General features: G+C 43.3%; 1 protein-coding gene across 1 annotated transcript; it reads right to left on the reverse strand.

Annotated features, from left to right (window-relative positions):
• Window positions 1-4,143: 4,143 nt before the first annotated feature.
• LOC110970355 (leukocyte surface antigen CD53-like) lies at window positions 4,144-19,324 on the reverse strand. Its single transcript, XM_022220614.2, has 8 exons — window positions 18,992-19,324; window positions 18,325-18,416; window positions 14,822-15,010; window positions 14,661-14,735; window positions 8,007-8,117; window positions 7,323-7,430; window positions 6,495-6,578; window positions 4,144-5,730 (listed from the first exon to the last, which is right to left on the reverse strand). The coding sequence occupies exons 2-8, from the start codon at window positions 18,385-18,387 to the stop codon at window positions 5,662-5,664; spliced, it is 699 nt and encodes a 232-aa protein (XP_022076306.1). The 5' UTR covers window positions 18,388-18,416; window positions 18,992-19,324; the 3' UTR covers window positions 4,144-5,661.
• Between the last annotated feature and the right edge of the window lie 1,858 nt (window positions 19,325-21,182).

The following is a 21,182-nucleotide window of genomic DNA, read 5'->3' on the forward strand; positions in this document are numbered from 1 at the left end:
AAAATTTTGGGTCATCCTAATCTGATGCCTAAATCACCTGCTTCAAGAATTATCTTGTTGCGATGGAGGGGTCCGTGTGTCCCTGTGATCCTGGGAGCTATGATGTTGGGGGCAATAGCCCCTGGTAGGGTCTACCAAGGCAAACTGGCCCTTGGGGAGGGACCACCTTGACTGGAATAGGGAGACCCAGGTCCTCTTCTGAAGCCAGGCTTAGGGTGAGATCTGAGTGACTGGTGGCTGATCCTTGGTCCAGGGGGCTCAGTCAGGCACAACCCAAAAGGACGACATTGAGGCTCAGTGTCCACTCTGAGGGCTGGGTAGTGGGCACAATGCCGACTGGACAACAGGCAGGTAGGTGCTGAGGCGTGTTAACCCCTCGAGACACAGGCTGGTTTTTGACAGTAGATAAAGAAAACTTTCTAATATTATTATTAGTTTACATGATTTCAAACACTGGCTTCTGCATGTTAAAACAATAATAAAATTCTGTCTTTAAACTTCCAGTCTCCCTGTCAGGTCTTGATTTGCAACTTGACAGACCTGCTTGAACTTCAGCTGAGACCCAGTCCCATCATCCTTCAGTTAGATTTAGCAGTTAGCAGGCTGAACATGTGCAGCTGTTCTCCTGGAATCGTGCACAATGCTCCCACCTTGTGGCTCTATACATGATCTGCAATTTTAGGAAAGTTCATACATCGATCAGCCACAACCACTGACAGGAGAAGAACATCCATCATCTTGTTATAATGCAACGTTCTGCTGGAAACCTTGAGTCCTGACATTCACGTGGATGTTTGACATGTACCCCCCACCTAAACATTGCAGGTCCAGCAACTTGGGACAGGAACTGGGGATCTTCTAGCTGCAAGACGACGGTGCTAACCACCAAGCCACTGTGGAAAAACCCAAAACATGATTTAAGTCTATGCATGCGTTCACATTTTTGGCCAATAAAGCAGATTCTGATAGAACTGCAGTAGTGGCCTTGCGGTGATAGTGATTCAAATATAAATGTTGCCTGAAAGAAGCTAAAAAATTCATACCGAAGATCTACACAGTCACCACAGTTTCAGAGTGCCACCAGTTCAGTATCTGACCAAATCTGAAATATGGTCCCAAATTGTGACGGTATTCTACAAGTTGTGGCTCACTCTGAGGTAGATGTTGTTTATTATTACAAACGCTGGCCATCAAACAGGGACGCTGCTTCAGCATGTCCAGAGATCATCAAACATTGTTCACTTTCTGATGCAGCTTTGTCTGTCTTTGTTCCTTCAGCTCATCAGTCCTTAAAGCAAACAGATGATGCATCTTCAGACAGTCCATTTCTTGACCACATTCAATGAGCAGCCAATAAACATAGTGGCACAGCGTATGGAAAATAAAACAAGTGTCTCACACTTTCAGATAGGGCAATGAGGCTGTTTCCAGTGTTCCTCTCCTCAGAACAAACTGTTCGTGTCCCAGCTGTTTAAGAAGATTAAGAGACAAGCACAACAAGCGGATCAGATATTGAATATGTCACCGCACGACAACACACTCTGAGAAGGCCCCAAGCTGACAGAAGTGAGGAACTGTGAAAACATCTCAGGAGAAATAAACAGAGACATCAATCAGGCCCAGCATCACACCACAAGAGGATGTTAACAGAGATTTCTCACCATGTCAGACTGATAAACCTTCAATCCAGCCAGAAGCGGCCTATCGAGGTGCTTTTAAATAATCATCATTCTCATTATCAAACCCTCCACACAGCCACAGACACTACCTGTCATGTGAGATAAAAGAGATGCAGTAATCCAGATTGACTGCTCATAACGCAGCGAGACAGCATCTACAACAGACTCAGTGCTATGAAAAGGGATCCGACATTTGTTATTTATCCATTAATTGTTTTTGGACACAACGTCTCAATCAAGGGCTTTTCTTAATTCTCTATTTTTTTTCAGAAGTATAGAAAAAACTGAAGTCAGCAAAACCCTGAAATATCAAATATGAGATTATGTGGTAAGCAAAGTAAGTTAAATCCAGCCATGTTTCATATTTTAAATATTTTAAGTTTCTCTAAAAGAACCAGTGTTTGTCCTGACAACAGCTTCACACATTGCTGCCAATATCTGTATCAGCTTCTTGAGGTCATAACCTGGAATGGTTTCCAGCTAACACATGAGCCTCATCAGAGGTTCACTGGTGGAACTTCTGGCTTTCTTAATGAGTCCATCAGTTGTGTTGTCTTGAGGTATTTGTATCAACACAACTATTTTATTAATCCATATTATAGATAGCTTCACTCTCTGAGCTAGTAAGCAACTGTGGGACCAGCAGTAATATTGTGCAGGATTATGGATACCCCCCCCCCCCCCCCCCCATTTTAATTTAATATTGCATTATGTTTATACAATGGTTATTGTAATTTCATTTGTTTATATATTGTCATGCTTCACTTCAGTAAATGGAAACAGGTGTGGACATGAAGCTCCAGCTTTGACTTGCCATTAGAAATTTAGACAGGCACAGAGGGTAGCTACAGGGGGTCCTTTCTGGGGGTATGACATATAGGCGCGCATACGTCAAGTAAGGGACCGAGTAGGAAGTCTGATAGCAGCAATGTGGACGTGTCTGTATCGTTTCTGTTCCTGTATCTGAAGAGAGAGCGTATTAAAAGGACTTTAAACTCATGCACGCTTGGAGCCCCTTTCTGTCCGAGTGTGCAACACAACCAATCTGAGCTCAGACTAATTCTAACAAACATATTTTGCTGTAGGGCTGCACAGTGGTCAGTGGTTAGCACCGCCTCCTCACAGCTAGAAGATCCCCGGTTCATGTCTCGGTTCCTTCCTGGGATCTTCCTGCATGGAGTCTCCATGTTCTCCTGTACATGTGTGGCTTTTCTCCAGGTTCTCCAGCTTCCTCCCACAGTCCACAAACATGCTGAGGTTAACTGGTGATTCTAAACTGTCTGTAGGTGTGAATGTGAGTGTGATTGTTTGTCTCTATGTGTAGCCCTGTGATAGACTGTTACCTGTCCAGGTGAACCCTGCCTTCACCCTCAGTCAGCTGGATAGACTCCACCCCCATGACCCTGATGAGGATTAAGTGGTGTATAGACGATGGATGGATATTTTACTAATAAAGACTGAAAATGACACTTAAACACTGTGTGAGGCTAACAACTAACATTTAGATTGAGTAGTTTGCAGCAAACAGTTTCTCCTTGGCGTTGAGCGTAGTGAAGGTCTGGATCAACCTTCTGCTCCATCACCTGTGGGGTTTCTCAATGTGAAGCTGCCCTGCTGTGACAGCATGTGGTTCAGTAGCTTTCAATAGAACAGCACTGATTTAAACATGCTCTGGGTCACTGTTCATATCAATAATAACAAAGAGGTGAGTTAAGAGCTGTGTATTGTGTGTACACTGACCATGTCATGGAATGCAGCCAGGGACTGTTTTGTTAGGTTACAAATGATGAAAACATTTAGATAATGATTGTGCAGCATTTACTTAGCACACAGTGTATATAACACAATAATACTTGCAAAAAGGCTGATTCAAAAGGGCATGGTGTGTCCTATTTTATGAATCATAGTTTAGCGTTAAAAAAAGAAGAAGCAGGAAACAGTTAGCCATTAAACAGTGCTATTCACTTTCCTGCCAAGAGTGAGCAAAATAAATAAATAATAATGACCCAGTAACAAGCAGCTGGTTAGCGTAGCATAGTTCACTTTTAAGAGCAAGATGAAAAGCTCACTTTCATGTCAGTATGCTAAGTACAGAGCTGGCAGGCAGTGGGTTAGCTGAGCTTAGCTTAGCATGAAGACTGGAAACAGGTAATGTGGCTATCCAATCTGTGTCCATCTTCAAAAAAGGTTCAAACTATTTCTAAGCCACAAAGGACTCAGTTGCTTCTTGTGCCAGGATTTAAACTCATTAAATGCTGTATTGTATTTGTTCAGGGTGTTTAAGTCCACGTGGTTCATTTTGCCATGCAGAGCGCTTTGAAGGGAATCTGTCTGATTAAAGTGCCTCATTAATAATATTATGTAAATGTGATTTGAGGTAAATTGACTACCAAAGCAAAGCAGAGCCTCCATCAGAGCCTCTATATCCTCCATCAGTCTCATATTGGACTCACCAAACACACACTGAACCTCAGACGACTTTATTGCATAACTTATTTATGTTCAGGTTTACAGCGTGCCATACAGGGCCAGCTCATACCGCTCTGCTGCGCTGAAGGACCATTACTACTGATGTACTAATAATGCATTCTCATGTTAATGAAAAGTAGACTGTGAAGGCTCATAATGTCCTGTAGACAGGTGCGTAGGAGGAAATATCCATATGTAAAAGAACTTCAGAAGAGAGCACTAAACCTTATTGGAAATACAACACTGAGAGACAAACAGTCAGTCTATAATAAACAGAAAATACATGCGTATATGTAGGATAGAATCAAACACATAATTTAAAATGCAATTTAAAATCTGAAAATTGTCCGTCAATAGCATGCCAGATGCAGAAACTGTCTTTTTTCACCTTAGAAGCTCCAAAATCAGCTTTGCCAAAAAATGTATGCAGTGTGGCTGAACAGATCAAACATCACAAATCAGCATAAATGCCACTTTATCACACTCAGGACTTACAAGTTTACAAGTAATTTCCAGCTGCTCAAAACAAGTGAAACCTCAAAATCCAAAATATACAAACAAACAAAGCAGGAGAATTTAGTTCCATCTACATTATATCAGATACTAACAGCATGAGCGAGACTTTACATTTCTGACACAGGATACATGATGTGGTTTGTAACAGAAATGAACACTCAGAAATCAGAAAAAAACCCTAAATGTTTCAGAACTTTTAAATGATGACATGTTTAGGTTTTCTTCATTATTACAGTAATTCATTACCAACCGTCTGTAGATGCATTGATACATGACCAACAGGAACTGCTACTGGATAAGTCAACATAACCTTTGGCTAAAACAGGGCTCAACAGAACATAACAATACCTGCCTGTAGATAAATTACAACAGCTAGTCTGAGGTGCAGATCCCTTCTCAGTTTGAATCTGTTTCTGTGTCAGATCCATCACTAGATTGGTTCCTATTTGCTCTGAACATTCTTCCATCAGAAACTTCACACAGAGCTGACAAAATGCACGACAAGGGAAAATAAAATCTCAGAGACTTATTGTAAATACAAGGACACACTGTCGGACAGGGTTTGAATTACAGAAGGAGCAGCAAGTTGAAAAACAGGAGCAGATTTAGGCTGTAGTTATTACTGGGGAAGAGGGACGATTACAAGTGTTTAGGGAATAGCAGACGTCTAAAGTAATGAATATAATCTTGTTTAGCACTCTGTGGGGGACCATAGTTTGGGGTCTTTGTGAATTAGGTCCAACATGATCATGTCATGACTTATCCACCAATGAAATGTCTCCATATCTGTCATCTACAGGCATCATTAACAGTAATAATCTCATGAGCCACCCTCACATTTTACTCCCTTAATTATTTTTTTAATGGCTGCTAATAGCAGCAGGACTTTGGCTATTCAGAAGAGATCAATAAATATTTAACACACGGAAAAGAATTCCGTTAATGTGGAGAGTTGAGAGAGAGCTGCTACTTCCAGAAACCATTTTGCCGGTTCTTTTTACTGGTAACCCAGTCCTTGTCGACTGAAGTGGCAAAAGAGAGGGATGGTGACAGACAGGCAAACAAACTGCAAACAAAGGAAATAAAAATAATATTATTTAACCAGAATGAAACACGGTTTTGCAAATGTGACATATGCTCAATATAAACAATGAGAATATTACTTTGTGTATTGTTTGAAAAATCCATAATTTATGTGATGCCAAGTTCAAAAGAGCAGACGGAATTAGAAACTAGCTGGTGGACAACAGAGACAGATGTTTGGAGGGGACCAAACAGCTAAAATGATTTTAGAAATGTCTGTCATAACGTCTTCGTAAAGCACTTTGAATCGCCTCATTGTTGAAATGTGTTTATATAAATAAACTTGCCTTGCCTAGATCAGCCCAGCTTCAAATCCATGCTTATGTTTCAGCTGCTAAAACATTTTCTATCTTACATTTAAATGTGTTGGATTTTTGGTTACAGCCTCTGTTGCTGCCCAAAACTAGTCAAAAAGTCTATTACACAGAGCAGTAATGGTGGACTGAGGGGACAGCGAGGAGCCTAAAATAAATAGTTGTCATACAAAACCAGATAATAACCATCCCACACCACATCAAAACAACCATGCTGTGTGTTTAAAAAGATGGTTAGATGTTTGTAGCTGTAGTTGATGGCTTCCAAAATGGCTGCCATAGCTACAACATCAGAAAGTAAGGTGGAAATTGCTCTCTGTGGGTTTGAACTTGAAGCTGCTTTGTCCAGTCAGTGAAGCTACAGCAGGTCTTCAGGGGTCTGCTGGGACATCACAAACCGAGATGTGGAAAAGGAAAGCTGAATGTACCGTACCTGTATGATGAACATTGTGACCACTCCTGCCCCTGTGCTGAGGTAATTTCTGGCAAACCAGTCCCTCAGTTTCTCAAGACAACCCTGAAAGGCAAAGTGTGTATGTTCATCCTGTTTACAGTTGAGATACAGAGCTAAAATAGTGATAGTGTTAGTAGTAGAGCAGAATAAAACACAATGATCATGATGGAGAGGCAGTGAAAAGATGACAACTAAGGAACAGCTGTCAGGTTGTTTTGAAGTTTGAAGTGTTTGCATTTTGAGTAAGTCAGAGACTCTGATACTGAACTCACCAGTCACCACCTACATTGATCCAAAGTGTAATTGTGCATAAATGGAGCTGAAGTATTGCATTGAAGCCAGCTTGTGATTGGCTCTGAAACCAGACTGGTGAGGACTTAAAGGCTACGTTAGCAGCATTTCCTAGCTTAGCACTGACTACTGATTCCAGGATTTCTGCCAGGCTGGACTAATATTAAAGTCATTGCTATCTCCATCTGAATACAGAGGGACTGCATGAGGATGAAACTGGTCTAAGTGGAATATTTATGTGTCTGGTTAAACTGTACTGGTTCTGGTAAACAAATGAGAACACAAAATGCTCAGTGGCCGTGCTATTATTAAGACATACTGGGAGATAAAGCATGTGGTGGGCTGTGTACTGACTGCTGTAGGAAGGTGTAAGACTATAAGAACATCATCATCAGTGAACAGGTAGACTGATTAAATGAAAACTTACAAAACAAACACCCTTTGATGAATCAATGAGGGATAATAGTTTGTTTTCTCGTTGAAACCCGTGATTTATGCAGCTATAAGAGAACTAACCTCTTCCCAGTTGGGGTGGTTGGGGTTGTTGCAGGGGTCTATAGTACAGCAGGAGATCGGAACATGCCCCTCCCAGTCTGCCACACCATGAACTCCACAGCACCTGAACTGTACCAAAAAACAAGCACCCGCTTTACTGGAGGCATGTTTTTAAAGCAGGAGAAAGCAAATGACATGCAGTGAATATAATATGGTATGTGATTATATATGGCAATACATAATATGGCAGTAACAAGGATTAACTGGTTTCACTTTAACAGCTCTGTGCTGCCTGGCGTCTACCGTTTGTTACCACATAAGCCAGACTTCTTATCAAGCAAAACTAAAGTGTGTATTATTAAAAATCAGCATCAGGAGTAACTTGTAAGCTACAACCATATGAAACGAATAGGTTATAATATATATAAGACTATGTTTCAAAATTTCCTATATTTATTCCAACTGAGTGCACGTTGCCTGTCAGGTCTTTTAAAACATTTTCTTTCATTACCAAGAAATCATTTACATATATTATAATTGAATGACATAAATATAATGAAATAACTTATACTTACACAGACACAGGCGTCTTCTCCAATCAAAACAATTAAAAAAACAGTTTCATAAAGTAAGAACATGAGAAGAGGAATGATAAACCAAAACAGTTGCTGAAGAAAAAGGTAAAGTTAGTAGTTTAACATTTACCCGGTACTGAACAGCATCGAAGTCATCCTTGATGGTCTGATTGCCTTCTGGACTGGAATCTCTGTAGATCTCCAAGCTTCGCATCAGATCTCTCTCAAAGTACGTGTCAATCTGCACAACAGGCAAACACACAACACAGCTGAAATATACCGAGCCGAAAGGACATTAGAGACTGTGGCCTTTAGATTAATGGCAGCTTGTGCTGATAGCAGTATGTGGAAAGCTGGTAGTAATTAGACCAGGAGTCTTATCACAGTTGTAGCTAGTTTACCTGGAAAATGATGTTGATGAACGATCTGCACTTATAGTTAGTTAAATCACCTGATTCAGACATTCTCAGCCCCCCCACCCCCCACCCCCACCCCCCCCCCCACCCCCCCCACACACACACACACACACACACACACACACACACACATATGAAGAGTTCATTTGCAAAAACAGGTAACTCCGTTTTCAGAAAACTCTTTTTTTTAATTGTTTACTTGAGATAATAATAATAATAATAACTCTAGTAATTTATTTTTTTCTCTACTTTGTCATGTATTTTTCTATTGAGTCAAATCCACTCAACTTCAGTTTGATTAATATTATCTCAAGTAAACATTAAAAAAAAGTTTTCTAAAAATTTATCAAAACAGAGTTATGTGTTTTTGCAAATGAACTCATATATATATATATATATATATATATATATATATATATATATATATAAACATTTAAACCACAAAATGTCTGTCTTTTAATAATTTAAGTATAAACTTTTAGTTTATGAAAAAATATTTGTGTTTCTACACAAAAATTCATATTCCTAAAAAAGGGGCTGCACAGTGGTGTCCTGGTTAGTACTTTCGCCTTGCAGCAAGAAGATCCCCGGTTCAAATCCCGGCCTGGGACAGGGATCTTTCTGCATGGAGTTTGCATGTTCTCCCTGTGCATGCGTGGGTTTTCTCCGGGTACTCCAGCTTCCTCCCACAGTCCACAAACATGCTGAGGTTAATTGGTTACTCTAAATTGTCCGTAGGTGTGAATGTGAGTGTGATTGTTTGTCTGTATATGTAGCCCTGTGACAGACTGGTGACCTGTCCAGGGTGTCCCCTGCCTTCACCCGAGTCAGCTGGGATAGACTCCAGCACCCCCCATGACCCTAATGAGGATAAAGCAGTGTATAGAGGATGGATGGATGGATGGATGGATATTCCTAAAAAAGAACTATCAAAATGACACCATTTATCAGACCCAGAAACTATGAAAACAGAATGATTCAGTGGATTTTCAAATTTCAGAAGGTCCTTGAACTACTTCTGCTTTTTTTATGTGCCATACAGTGTGAAAAACAAACGAAATCTAGGCTTTTAATGATCAGAATCACTTTTTTCTGTACGTCCCATTTTAAAATCGCATTACTCTTAGAAATTTTAAATTTGGGCGGGCGCCGGGTCGCCTCAGGGGCTGGGGGTCGTGGGGGGCTGGTGGCGTCCTGCGGGGTGTCTGCTTCTGTGGGGGGGCATGGTGGGCGGTTCGGCTCGGTCGGGTGCCTGGCTTGGGCGCCCGCCAGGTCGCCATCTGCGACTAAAAATGTCGTGGGTGGCAGCCCGGCGGTCGTTTGGGTCTGGCGCCCGGTCGGGCTGGGTCGCCTGTCGTGTTCTCTTCATGGGGGTGGCCGCTTTGTGTGGTGTCGTTGGCCTCCCGTGGTTCCCTTGGCGCTTGCGGTGGCCTGGCGGCCGTCTGGATCGGGCGCTGCCCCCCGGGTCTCTGCTGGGTCGCAATGCGTCTCGGCCGTCTCCCGGTGCCCGCGGCGGGTGCTGTGCGGGGGTGTTGCCCGGGGGCTCGGGGGGGCGCTGTTCCGGCATGGCCTGTTGCTCTTCGGCTAGCGGTTGCGGTTCCGGCCTGGTGGGTCTCTGGGTGCCCCGTGGTACCCTCTCCTCTCCCCCTCCTCCTCCTTGCCTTTTTCCCCCCTCGCCTCCCTCCTCCCGTCTTCCTCCGCCTCCTTGTCCCCTCTCCCTCGCCCCCTCCCTCCTCCCTCCCCCTCGTCTTCCCGCTCTGCTGCCTGTCCTCTCCTTTCTTGTCGTCTCCTCCTCCCCCTCCTTCTCCTGCCTCCCGCCCTCCCCCTGGGGGGTGGGGCGGGGGATGGGTGTGGGATGGGGTGGGGGGGCTTGGGGGGCTGAGGGGGAGGAGGGTAGGGGGAGGGGGACCGGGTGCGGTGCGCGGGGGCGTTCTGGCCTGGCCTGCGCCGTCTGCCCGCTGGGACGCCGGGGCTGGGGGGGGTGGGGGGTTGGGGTGGGGGGGTGTATGGGGGGGCACTGGGCGCGCGCGCACCTCCCTCCGCCTGGCTGGGTGGGGCCCCGTTGATCGCTCCTCTTAAATCACTTCACAAGCTTCGCACAACACAACTTGTAAATATACACATAGGGCACACAACACATCCCTTGGGGGGGGGGGGGGGGGGGTACTATTCCTACTCCACAATTCCCCTCCAATTTTAATGCACCACACTACCTGGGGGTGGGTGGTTATGGGGTGGGACGTCATTCGACGGGACGGGCCCCAGTGCAGTGTTGTGCTGTGGCCCCCCCGTCTATGCCCCCACCCTGACACTTCTCCCCCCAATTTTAACGCACCACATACACATTCACATTTTGGGCTTGCGGTGAGACTGAGGGGGGGTTTCGTTACCCTGTGCTCTGCCTCACCGACCCCCCAATCCTAAGACACCACACATACTTGTATATACACTAGGGTGGGTCACATTCACGGTGCAGGGCTAGTGTTCACCAGTTGGGGAACTGGTGAACTCAGTAACAGGGTAACTCACAATAGTTTTACTGGCGTGATCTCCGGGGCTTCTCCCTGCCGGGCCCGAGGGCCTGGGTTGTTGCACCTCCCCTGGTGCTCCTTCCTCTCCCTCCCTCCCTCAGGGTCGCGTCTCTCTGGGCGGCCGGAGGTGGGCTGGGCTCGTCTGCCCTTTCGGTGCCGTTGCCCGGTCCCTTGGTGCTGTTTTCCGGTGAGCGGGTGGCCTCCCGGATTTGGGTGGGTTGTGGGTGGGCGGCATGGTGGGGGAGGGGGGGTGGCGTGGGTGGGTGGCGGGGGTGGGACGGTGGGGGGGGCGGGGGTCTGGGGGGCGGGGGGGGCCGGGTTGTGGGGGAGGATGGGGGGGGGGCCGGGTGGTCGTGGGGGAAGTGGGGCTGTGGGCCGGTGGGGCGCCGTGGGGGTCCGCTATGGCCCGTTCTGCCTTGGGGCTCTGGCTGTGTCGGGGGGGGTCGCTCCGGGCTCCTGGGCTGGGTCTCCGCTTGGTGGCTCCTGCGGGGGGGCTGTGTGGACCTCCTTGGGCTGGAGGGGACAGCTCCCTCCTTTTGGTGGAGGTTTTCATGCATGCCAGACCCACCACACCGGCACCTACCAAAACTCAATAGAGTGTGTTCCTCCGGTTGCTGAGTCAGTGGAGGTTGCTGGGTTAGTGTCTGTGGATCTCACTCTGCTCTATCTATCCTTCTTGTGGCCTCCTGACATCTTCATGATTGATCCAGTTGGGACTTTGTCGTATTAGGTGTTTGTGAAGGGTTTTGAATTAAAGAGTACAAACAAATAAAATGCACCTTTTCTCTTAGAACACTGTCTATGCCTCACCTTTCTGTCTGTCCTGTGTTTGTTTTATGTTTCACTTGGGTGTGCACAGCCCTCAATGGCATAATGTAGGAAACGGCTTGAAATAAACATGATAGGTTAATTTGCCATGAGGGCCGGTGATGGTCACAGGCACAAAGAAGAAAAAAAAATTGCACATGAAGCTTAAGCAATGGCACCATGAGTGGTTGGTGTCATTTTTGAGCGGACTTGCAGACAAAAAAAAAGAAAAATAAATAAATAAATAAAAATAAAAAAATAAAAATAAAAATAATAATAATAAAAAAGAAATTTTAAATTCTAAACATGTACACCCCCTGTCAAAAGTTTTGAGACAGGTTCTAATTTATTTGAATAAGAAAGTGTCTCAAAACTTTTGACAGGCAGTGCATATGTCTGTTCATTGAAAAATATGATTAATTATGATTAATTAATTACAACTCTTTAATTAATTAGATTATTTTTTTAATCGCATCCACACCACTTGTGGGATACGATTAAAAAAAAACTATTTTTAGACTATTGTTCTTGTTGTGCAAAGTGTCAGTGTCGGTAAAACAGGTATATGACTAATTAATGATTTCTATTCCACCAGCTTGGAAAAGCATCAGTTTCAAGAGTAAGTGGCAAAATACCCAACCTCAGCTGGGGACGCAGATATACCCTCTCCAGTCACTGTATTAGGTACACCTGTTCAATTGCTTGTAAACACAAATAACTAATCAGCCAATCACATGGCAGAAACTCAATGCATTTATTCATGTAGACGTGGTCCAGACAACTTTGTGAAGTTCAAATCGAGCATCAGAATGAGGAAGAAAGGGAATTTATAGGACTTTGAATGTGGCATTGTTGCTGGTTGTTGCTCTGAGCATTTTAGAAACTGCTGATCTACAGGGATTTTCACACACAATCATCTCCATGGTTTACAGAGAACGGTCCAAAAAAGAGAAAATATCCAGTGATCAGTTGGTTGGACCAAAACGTCTTGTTGATGTGAAGGTCAGAGGAAAATGGACAGACTGGTGGGAGATGATAGAAAGGCAACAGGAACTCAAATAACCAGTGGTTACAACCAAGGAAAGCAGAATACCATCTCTGAACCACATGTCCAACCTTGAAGGAGATGTTCTACAGCAGCAGAAGACCACACAGTGGGCCACTCCTCAGCTAAGAACAGGAAACGGAGGCTACAGTTCACAGAGACTCACCTAAACTGGACAACAGAAGATGAGAAAACGCTGCCGGTCTGATGAGTCTCCATTTCAGCTGCGACATTCAGATGGTCAGAATTAGGAGTAAACATGAAAGCATGGATCCATCCTGCCTTGGATCGACGGTTCAGCCTGGTGGAGGTGTAATGGTGTGGAGGATATTTTTGTAGTACCAACTGATCATGGTTTAAAGTTGAGTATTGCTGCTAAAAATCTCCATCCCATAATGACCACAGTGGACCATCTTCTGATGCTTCTTCCAGCAGGATAATGCTCCACGTCACAAAGCTCAGATCATCTCAAACTGGTTTCTAGAACATGACAATGAGTTCTCTGTTCTCCAACGGCCTCCACAGTCACCAGATCTCCATCCAGTAGAACCTTTAGATGTGGTGGAACGGGAGATTCTCATCATGATGTTCAGCCGACAAATCTGCAGCAGCTGTGTGACGCTATCATGTCAGTATGGACCAAAACCTCTGAGGAACATTTCCAACAGCTTGTTGAACGTTTGACACCAAGAATGAAGGCAGTTCTGAAAGCAGTAGGGGTCCAACCTTTTACTAGCAAAGTGTACCTAATAAAGTGGCCAGTGAGTGTATTTTGTATTTTGATGCATCAGTTATCATCATGGTGCTGCTATAGCGAGATAGTTACAGTTCTGTAGCCAGTAATTCTGAGCCCAAGACTAAAGGAAGGTGAAGCAGAAATTGTAGCAGAACAGAACAGCGTAAACTAACAGCAGTAATATGTGAAATACGGTGAAATACTCTTTCCTGTCAGCCTTTCTTCCTTATCAACTGACTGTATAACTGAGCTTCACAGTGCTACTGGATCACAGGTCAGGATCATGGAGTTCTCACTGACATGGTCTATGTGGTTCTAATCTGAGCTGCTTTATGTAAGAGCTGTCAGTTTGGTGATGGCTGGTAATTATGTGTAGGAAGCTGCTGTCTGTTTCTTGATGGATTTGTTCTTGGCCTTATTTTCATCTCTATGTGTCTGCTGGGCATTTCAGTTTGTTGCTTTAATTTAAGATGGGCAAGAACAGATGTGTACAGAACAGCTGTATAAATAAATATTCAAACCACTGCAGTCTCAGGAAACTGTACCATTTAAAGGTCTGCATGAGAAGCTGAGGAGAAAACAGGTTCTTGTGGCTGGTACTGAAAGAGATCTAAACCTCAAATATAAAGCAGAACACCAGCTACTAAATATTTCAAAGATCAGGATTATTCTAAAATGCTGAGAAATGAATTCCTGCTTTTCTAACCTTGTAACTCATTATACTCATGTCTCAGCCAAGCAGCTGCAGCCCTCTTCTAACCACGAGAAACCGCAGGGAGCACTTTACTCATGCGTCGGACTCTCATAGTTGGCTGCCAGCAGAATTTAGAATTGAATATATAATTTTAGTTGCCACTCATCAGGATCTACATGGGGAAGCAATGTTAGCTTCAACTACCCAACAGAAAAAACGAGAGAAGCTGAAACGAGCCCCACAGTCATCTTATAGAAAACTGACAACTGTTGTCATGTCTAACCCTACGTATTATTGACTCATTTTCTCAAATAGAGAAATTGTTTTGCTTACAAGATTGCCCTTCCAAGTACTTGATGCACCTAAACGCAATCTCACAGCATTGTTTTGTACCGTTTAATGCATAGAAATATTTGGAAGGACGTCTACAGTAATTAAACACGGGTCACACACATGCTTAGAAAAGCTTTGACTCTGCTCATGAAACTGATATATTCACCAATATAGAAACCTGTTTCTAACCTTTTACAGGTGAAAACACAGAAACTGTCCCACCTCTCTGCTGTAGACCAGGAACACACAGGCCATGGCCAGCTCCACCAGCATCAGGATGAACAGCAGGATGAAAAACTGCAACAAGTACACGTTGTATTCAAACATGAGTAAGTCTACATGATCTGAGTCAGACGTGGTATTCAGTCAGGTTCCACACGCACCGAAATGAGCATGCAGCGGTTCTCCTTCATGCCTCCCAGCACTCCCAGGTAACACACACAGGTGACGATGGTGCCGGTGACCACCAGGGTGTTGGAGGGGTAGATGGGCAAGAAGGTGGTGACCAGAGAGGGGTACCTGGAGTGCACCATCTGGAACTCCCCAAAGGCCACCACGAAGGCACCACACAGCTGCAGCACACACAGAGACGCTTCATGTTAGTATTCTCAAGGATTATGTATTTGATAGGGACAGTGCTCATTAGTGAACGTCTATTTTGGCAGCAATAGACGTAAATATGCCGGATTATAGCAACAATGCTCATTTACATCCACAGTCCCCAGGCAGGTAAAAAAAAAAATGTAACAGTGAAACACAGGACAATAAGTCACAATAAAAGGACAACAGACTGCAATAGAAGCACATTACAAAAAGTTCACAAAGAAGTTAAAGGTCAACAGACTGGTTGACTTCCAGCTGTTTAAGGTAAGTTTTGAAGGCTGCTAACGTGGGACCCTCCCTTATGGAGAGTAGAAGACTGATCCAGATCTTACAGAAAGAGCATTTATTCTGAAGGCTGCTTTCCTGTATGAGACCTCACAGTCCCCTCCAGAGGAGATCCTGATCTCCAGACTGAGACCTTCTTTAAAGAAAGTCAGACATGACGGGGTGAGTCCATGGAAAAGCTTGGAGATCATACAAGCACATTTCAGGTTTTTTAATTCTCAAAGCTCAATAAGTAAGATATCACAGACATGATATGACACTGGTTTTCTACTGAAGACCTTTAAGGGCTTTTAATAGAGTGATTCTATGATTCTGCGTGAATTTCCTCCTGTCAGCCACCAACATCCATCCATTGTCTATACACCGCTTTATCCTCACTAGGGTCATGGGGGGTGCTGGAGTCTATCCCAGCTGACTCGGGTGAAGGCAGGGGACACCCTGGACAGGTCACCAGTCTGTCACAGGGCTACATATACAGACACACAATCACACTCACATTCACACCTACGGGCAATTTAGAGTAACCAATTAACCTCAGCATGTTTTTGGACTGTGGGAGGAAGCCGGAGTACCCGGAGAAAACCCACGCATGCACAGGGAGAACATGCAAACTCCATGCAGAAAGATCCCAGGTCGGGATTTGAACCGGGATCTTCTTACTGCAAGGCGAAAGTGCAAACCGCTATATCACTGTGCAGCCCAGCCACCAACATGTTATGAAACATTCAATGTGTGATAAGGTCATGGAACATTCTAGCAGCACAAAGTGTTATGAACAATTATTCAGGCTGAATTTGACTGTTTTAGATATTCTTTTAATGTGGCTGTTGAAACACACTATTATTACAATAATACTAAATAATAATAACAACAATAATAATCTGCCATAAATCTATGGATTATTTCCTTTCTTCTTTAAAGCTCTAATCTGACTAAAGGTCATGTGAGCAGTTTCTTGAATTTTTCAGGATTTTTTCTGGTCAAAATCTGAAATTTGTGAAATACCAGCCCATTGTCAGGAAATAACAGCACATTTAATAGCTACTTACGCTCACATATGAAATGAGACTATTTTTCAATTTCTTGAATGTCAGAGAGAAATATTCTACTTTACCTCCACTGCATGAACGTTCCAGGTCTAGTAAACTTTAGGTCCTTTGTTTCTTTCAGGTAAAACCAGTGGTAAGACTAGAGGATGATTAATTTTGTAGAAAAAATGAAGCATATCATGCAATACTATGATCTATAAATGCCATCACAATAAGGAATGTCAGAAATGGTGCAATAACACCCCCCTGTGGTACAACAAGATTACATCAAGTGCTAATAGGCTTCCTGAATTAATCCTTGATCCTTCACTTTGCTTGGTGATCCAAGAAGTCGGTGTTGCTCAGTTTTCAGGACCCGTTTCATCTCATCAGGTCAGCACTTAAATCATAAACAGGGTAGGAACAGTGACTGCATTAATGTCAACTATTTCTGCCTCAGTTAAGGCTCTGACTCCTTTTTGTTCCACTGTCAGTGATCATACTACATCCAGACAAGGTGTAAGGTACATTGGCCACTCCTAGACGTTTGTTTTTCAGGTAGTGAGGGATGCAGTAATTTTAATCTGGCCTCACGCTGCCTTTATTATATTGAAATAATAACAAACTTCAGCTTTGTTTTAGGGTGTCTGCCAGTTTGGTGACATTTGATGAAATCTGTGCAACAGTGAGTGGAAAACACATCTGACAACACATTGTCAGCAGTGTGTCCAGCTGAGGACCGTTTGGTATAAATCCAGGGAATCAGTAGCCTAGCCGCGCTAGACCCAGCTCCAGACACAAGGGTCTAGGAACGCTGGACAGGGAGGGAGGCGGGCTAAAAGGTTGTCTTTCAAATCACTCTGCAGCAATTGGGTAGGTATACAACCAATCAGCGCAACGAATAGGCTGACATAGTTCCTAGAGCGCCGGATTGTGGCTAAGTCCCATTAGCTTCCCAACCAGCGGAGCCAACTGGTATATTAAGGATTTGCCATATCCCGTCGGCATAAGTCCAAATACGTCTTTCTTCTCAATGAAACACTTAAATGTCACCCTTTGTTTATCTTTCAAGTTGAATTTTAGCTTCAAATCTTTAAGGGCTGTGGCCAAAGCCGAGTCCAAAGATAACTGTTTATTGTGTGCCGGTTGTTTCTGTCAGAATCGTCGCACCTCTGTCGTCACTTAGTTACGCCCGCCTTCTGACTCTACACTTCATGGTGATTGGTCCGGCCAGTTTTAGGAGAATCCAGCCTCGAGCCTTATGGAGGGTAACTAGACCCACCCTGGCAGAGAATTAAATTCGTTGCCGTGGTTGTCTAGCGCGGCGAGGCTAGGGAATCAGCAGATTTTTTAGGATTTATTCATAAAAGCGCAAACAGTGAATGGTTTTCTGCTCATGGTTACTGTAAGGTCATCCAGTTTAGTCTTGGTGGTAAACAACTAAAACTTGGTCAATTTTGACTCTGTGGTTTTCTAGTGTTTTACTAAATATTACACTATAACAGGAAGAGATTCTGCGTGCTGTATTCATTTTAGTGAAAACTTTCTTCAAAACAGCAGTCATAGAAAACTCAGATTAATAATAAAAACAGGAGACTCAGGTCTTCATTCTCTTCCCCTCAGGAGCCTTTATCTAAACCCTCCAGCAGACGGTGACGTAAAACATTGGCATATGGAGTTCTAAAATGGTTCATTCATCCAATAAAGATTGTATTCCACCTTCAAATGACATCTCTGTATTTGGTTGGAGTGTGTGTGACGCCTGCAGTGTACACTACCATTCAAAAGCCTTTCAGCACCATTAGCTAACACAATGTAGCATTAGAACACAGGAGTGATGGTTGCTGGAAATGTTCCTCTGTACCCCTATGGAGATATTCCATTAAAAATCAGCCGTTTCCAGCTAGAATAGTCATTTCTAAGTGACACTAAGCCTTTGAACGGTACTATAGTGGTTTTTTTGCACCTACCCAGCAGAGGAAGTGGAGCATCACCACCAGACTCTTCAGGCAGCTCACCGTGGAGCGGTTCATCCTCCCTGATAGTCTGCCTTCCGTAAGATCTGGAAGAGTTCAGCATTTTGAGTCATCTTTACTGCCTTTTTCTTTAAAAAAACCAACCAAACAAACAAACAAACAACAGAATTGCAGATTTTTAGGTGTCCTTAAACACGTAGGAGGAAAAACCAGTGAGGCTGCTGCTGTTTACAGGACGCCACTGTTTGATGTGGCAACACTGAGCCCTGAGTCACAATACTCACCTGTGTTCAGATCCTGTTAATCATTAGGATGAGCTCTTATCTACAGATCAACCATTTGTTACAAGTTTGTACCTAAATATCCAACAATGTGCTGAGAGCAAAGTAGCCGTTTGTCACAGTAACAGATCAAATATCTGAACATGTATGTCAATGTCTGTTTTTCTATATTTGTTTTTCTGAATACACTTCACAGAAAACTTGTAAGTTTGAAGGTACATTTTTTTAAAAAGCTGCTTTTATTTTTAATTTTCTTCGTTTTTCTCCTCATACTTTCATCATATAAAAACATTACATACAAACATGTATAAATCCATGGTGGAGCTGAGAGGAAGGGCACATAAATGATGATAAAACTGACTGAATATCTGTGGCCTTACCTTAACTACTCTGTATCCAGCAGTATCCCAGTGACAGATGCAGTGAGCAGGAGTTTGGTGTCGTTCCCAACATTCCCAGGTTTCACTGACGACAGACAGGTATGAGGAGGAAGAGAAAACAAAGAGGGAGGAGGAAAAGCGACTGTCTACAGGATCAACAGGGAGGAGGAGGAGCGTCCACACCAGGCAGCAGTCCATGAAATAACAGGAAAATAACTTTAATAAGGAGACGGAGTCAACAAGTCAATGTACACTTCTCTTCAAATTAAATTCACAGTAGAATTTGAAATGAAAACATGACAATTAGACTTGATAGTTTGATATACAGTACCATTCACTGAGAAATGTCTTTTTGAAACAGAATCATTTTTTAATGAAGAAAGAAAGAAAGAAAGAAAGAAAGAAAGAAAGAAAGAAAGAAAGAAAAGCACTCAGAGCACAGCGCTCTGCCAAGGCTGCTCAGTTATTGTATCATTTCCGACGGACGAAATCTTTCATAAAAAATGACCTTGCACTGAGTACAGGTGTGTGTTCTGCATGAGTACTTTATGTACGGATACCGGATCACATGACCTAAATATGTAGCAGGTGATGGGAATTGATGGGACTCAGAAACACCCCCACAATTTAATCAGTTGTTCCTTGGATCATTTCTGAACTTTCTTAAAGTCCAGTGGATTTATTTAAACTACTTTGGATAACCATGACCTGGATGAATGAGAACCTGCACAGACATTTCTGATGGATAAGTCCTGATAAGTCCTCAGTGGTGGATTTGTAGTAGGATCACAACATGTCTAAGGAAGTGTGTTAATTCCAGATCACATGACCTGCTCCATATGATGTCATTTCCTACTGAAGAAAAGACTGGCCAGACTCCAAGGCTTTCTGACTTATTTAGTATAAAATAGTCAACAGGTTTACTATGATATCTTTATTAATAACTTTACATTTCAATTTAACTCAATTGTATATCCAATATTTAAATTGTATAATATATAGAAGAATCTTTCTCTAAAAATACCATGTGGTGTTTGGTTATAGGTGGCCATGTTGATTTTAGGCCTGAAAACAGCAAAATGTTGACTATCATACAAAAAGTCCCTCAATTATATATTGACCCAATAGAAGAGGAAGCAGCTTTAGTTATTTCTCCAGCTGCAGGCCAAAGTTTCTTGTCTCTTTGTATACATTACTGTCACCTGAATGATATAATAAATATGCACAGTAATTACAATTTAAATTCTCCGAGTACCATTTATCATCTGAAATGTGATGCATCTGCTTGTGTCGGCCATCAGAAGTGCAGCCCTGTTTAGCCTGAACTTTTGACCTTCAGTAGGCATCAGGAGCAGCAGCAGATGAACACCCGTGTGATTCCACGATGCTGCAAAGACTAGCAGTCTCCAAGACGCAGAGCGGTTTCCTTTGAATTCATTAGTTTTTCCTAAAGGAATTTCTGGGAATATTTGGTCCTTGTGTCATTTCTGACCTTCCCTGAAAATTTCATCCAAATCCGTTAATCTGTTTTTGAGTAATGTTGCAGACAAACAGACAGACAGACAGACAGACCAACACCGATCGTCACATAACTCCACTGTGTTCCTTGGCGAAGTAATGATAGAAGATGAAATTATGTAAAAGCCAACATGCGACCTCATTCTGTCCACTGACAGGTGAAGTGCAGAACATCCATCATTTTGTTCTAATCCAACGTTCTGCGGGGAAACCTTGAGTCCTGACATTCATGTGGATGTTTAACATGTTCCACCACCTAAACAACCCCTCCAACAGCAGGCCTTGATGCCATTTTCCACCCTTAGCACAACAATGAACCCCGACACACCACAATAACCGCTCAGGAGAACCCGGGGATCACAACAGAGCCAAGATGTTCACCCAGGTTCCACACTCCAAAGATCCAGATCTTACTGAGCATCTGTGGGATGGTCCAGGATCAGCCTGATCTGGGTAGGTCCCTCTAGAACCCACAGGACCCCCCAGAGGTCCTGAGTCCATGAACCACTGGGTCAGAGGAGTTTTATCAGCATGAAGGAGACCAACACTACATCAGACAGATGGTCACGATGTTACACCTGATGGATGTATGAGCAGTAGGACATAATCAGAGTCTCAACAATGAGAAAACGGGTAAGTTTTTATCCATCACCTTCAGGATCTCTATTTACAG

The sequence above is a fragment of the Acanthochromis polyacanthus genome, chromosome 7, assembly GCF_021347895.1.
Source record: "Acanthochromis polyacanthus isolate Apoly-LR-REF ecotype Palm Island chromosome 7, KAUST_Apoly_ChrSc, whole genome shotgun sequence".
In the NCBI taxonomy this organism is placed as follows: domain Eukaryota; kingdom Metazoa; phylum Chordata; class Actinopteri; family Pomacentridae; genus Acanthochromis; species Acanthochromis polyacanthus.

Coding starts and splice junctions, on each gene's coding strand:
- LOC110970355 (XM_022220614.2), bottom strand. CDS start 18,387: ATGAACCGCTCCACGGTGAGCTGCCTGAAGAGTCTGGTGGTGATGCTC. Junction 8,118..14,660: donor TCCTGGTCTACAGCAGAGAG/GTGGGACAGTTT, acceptor CCTGTTGTGCAG/ATTGACACGTACTTTGAGAG. Junction 6,579..7,322: donor ACCACCCCAACTGGGAAGAG/GTTAGTTCTCTT, acceptor TTTGCCTTTCAG/GGTTGTCTTGAGAAACTGAG.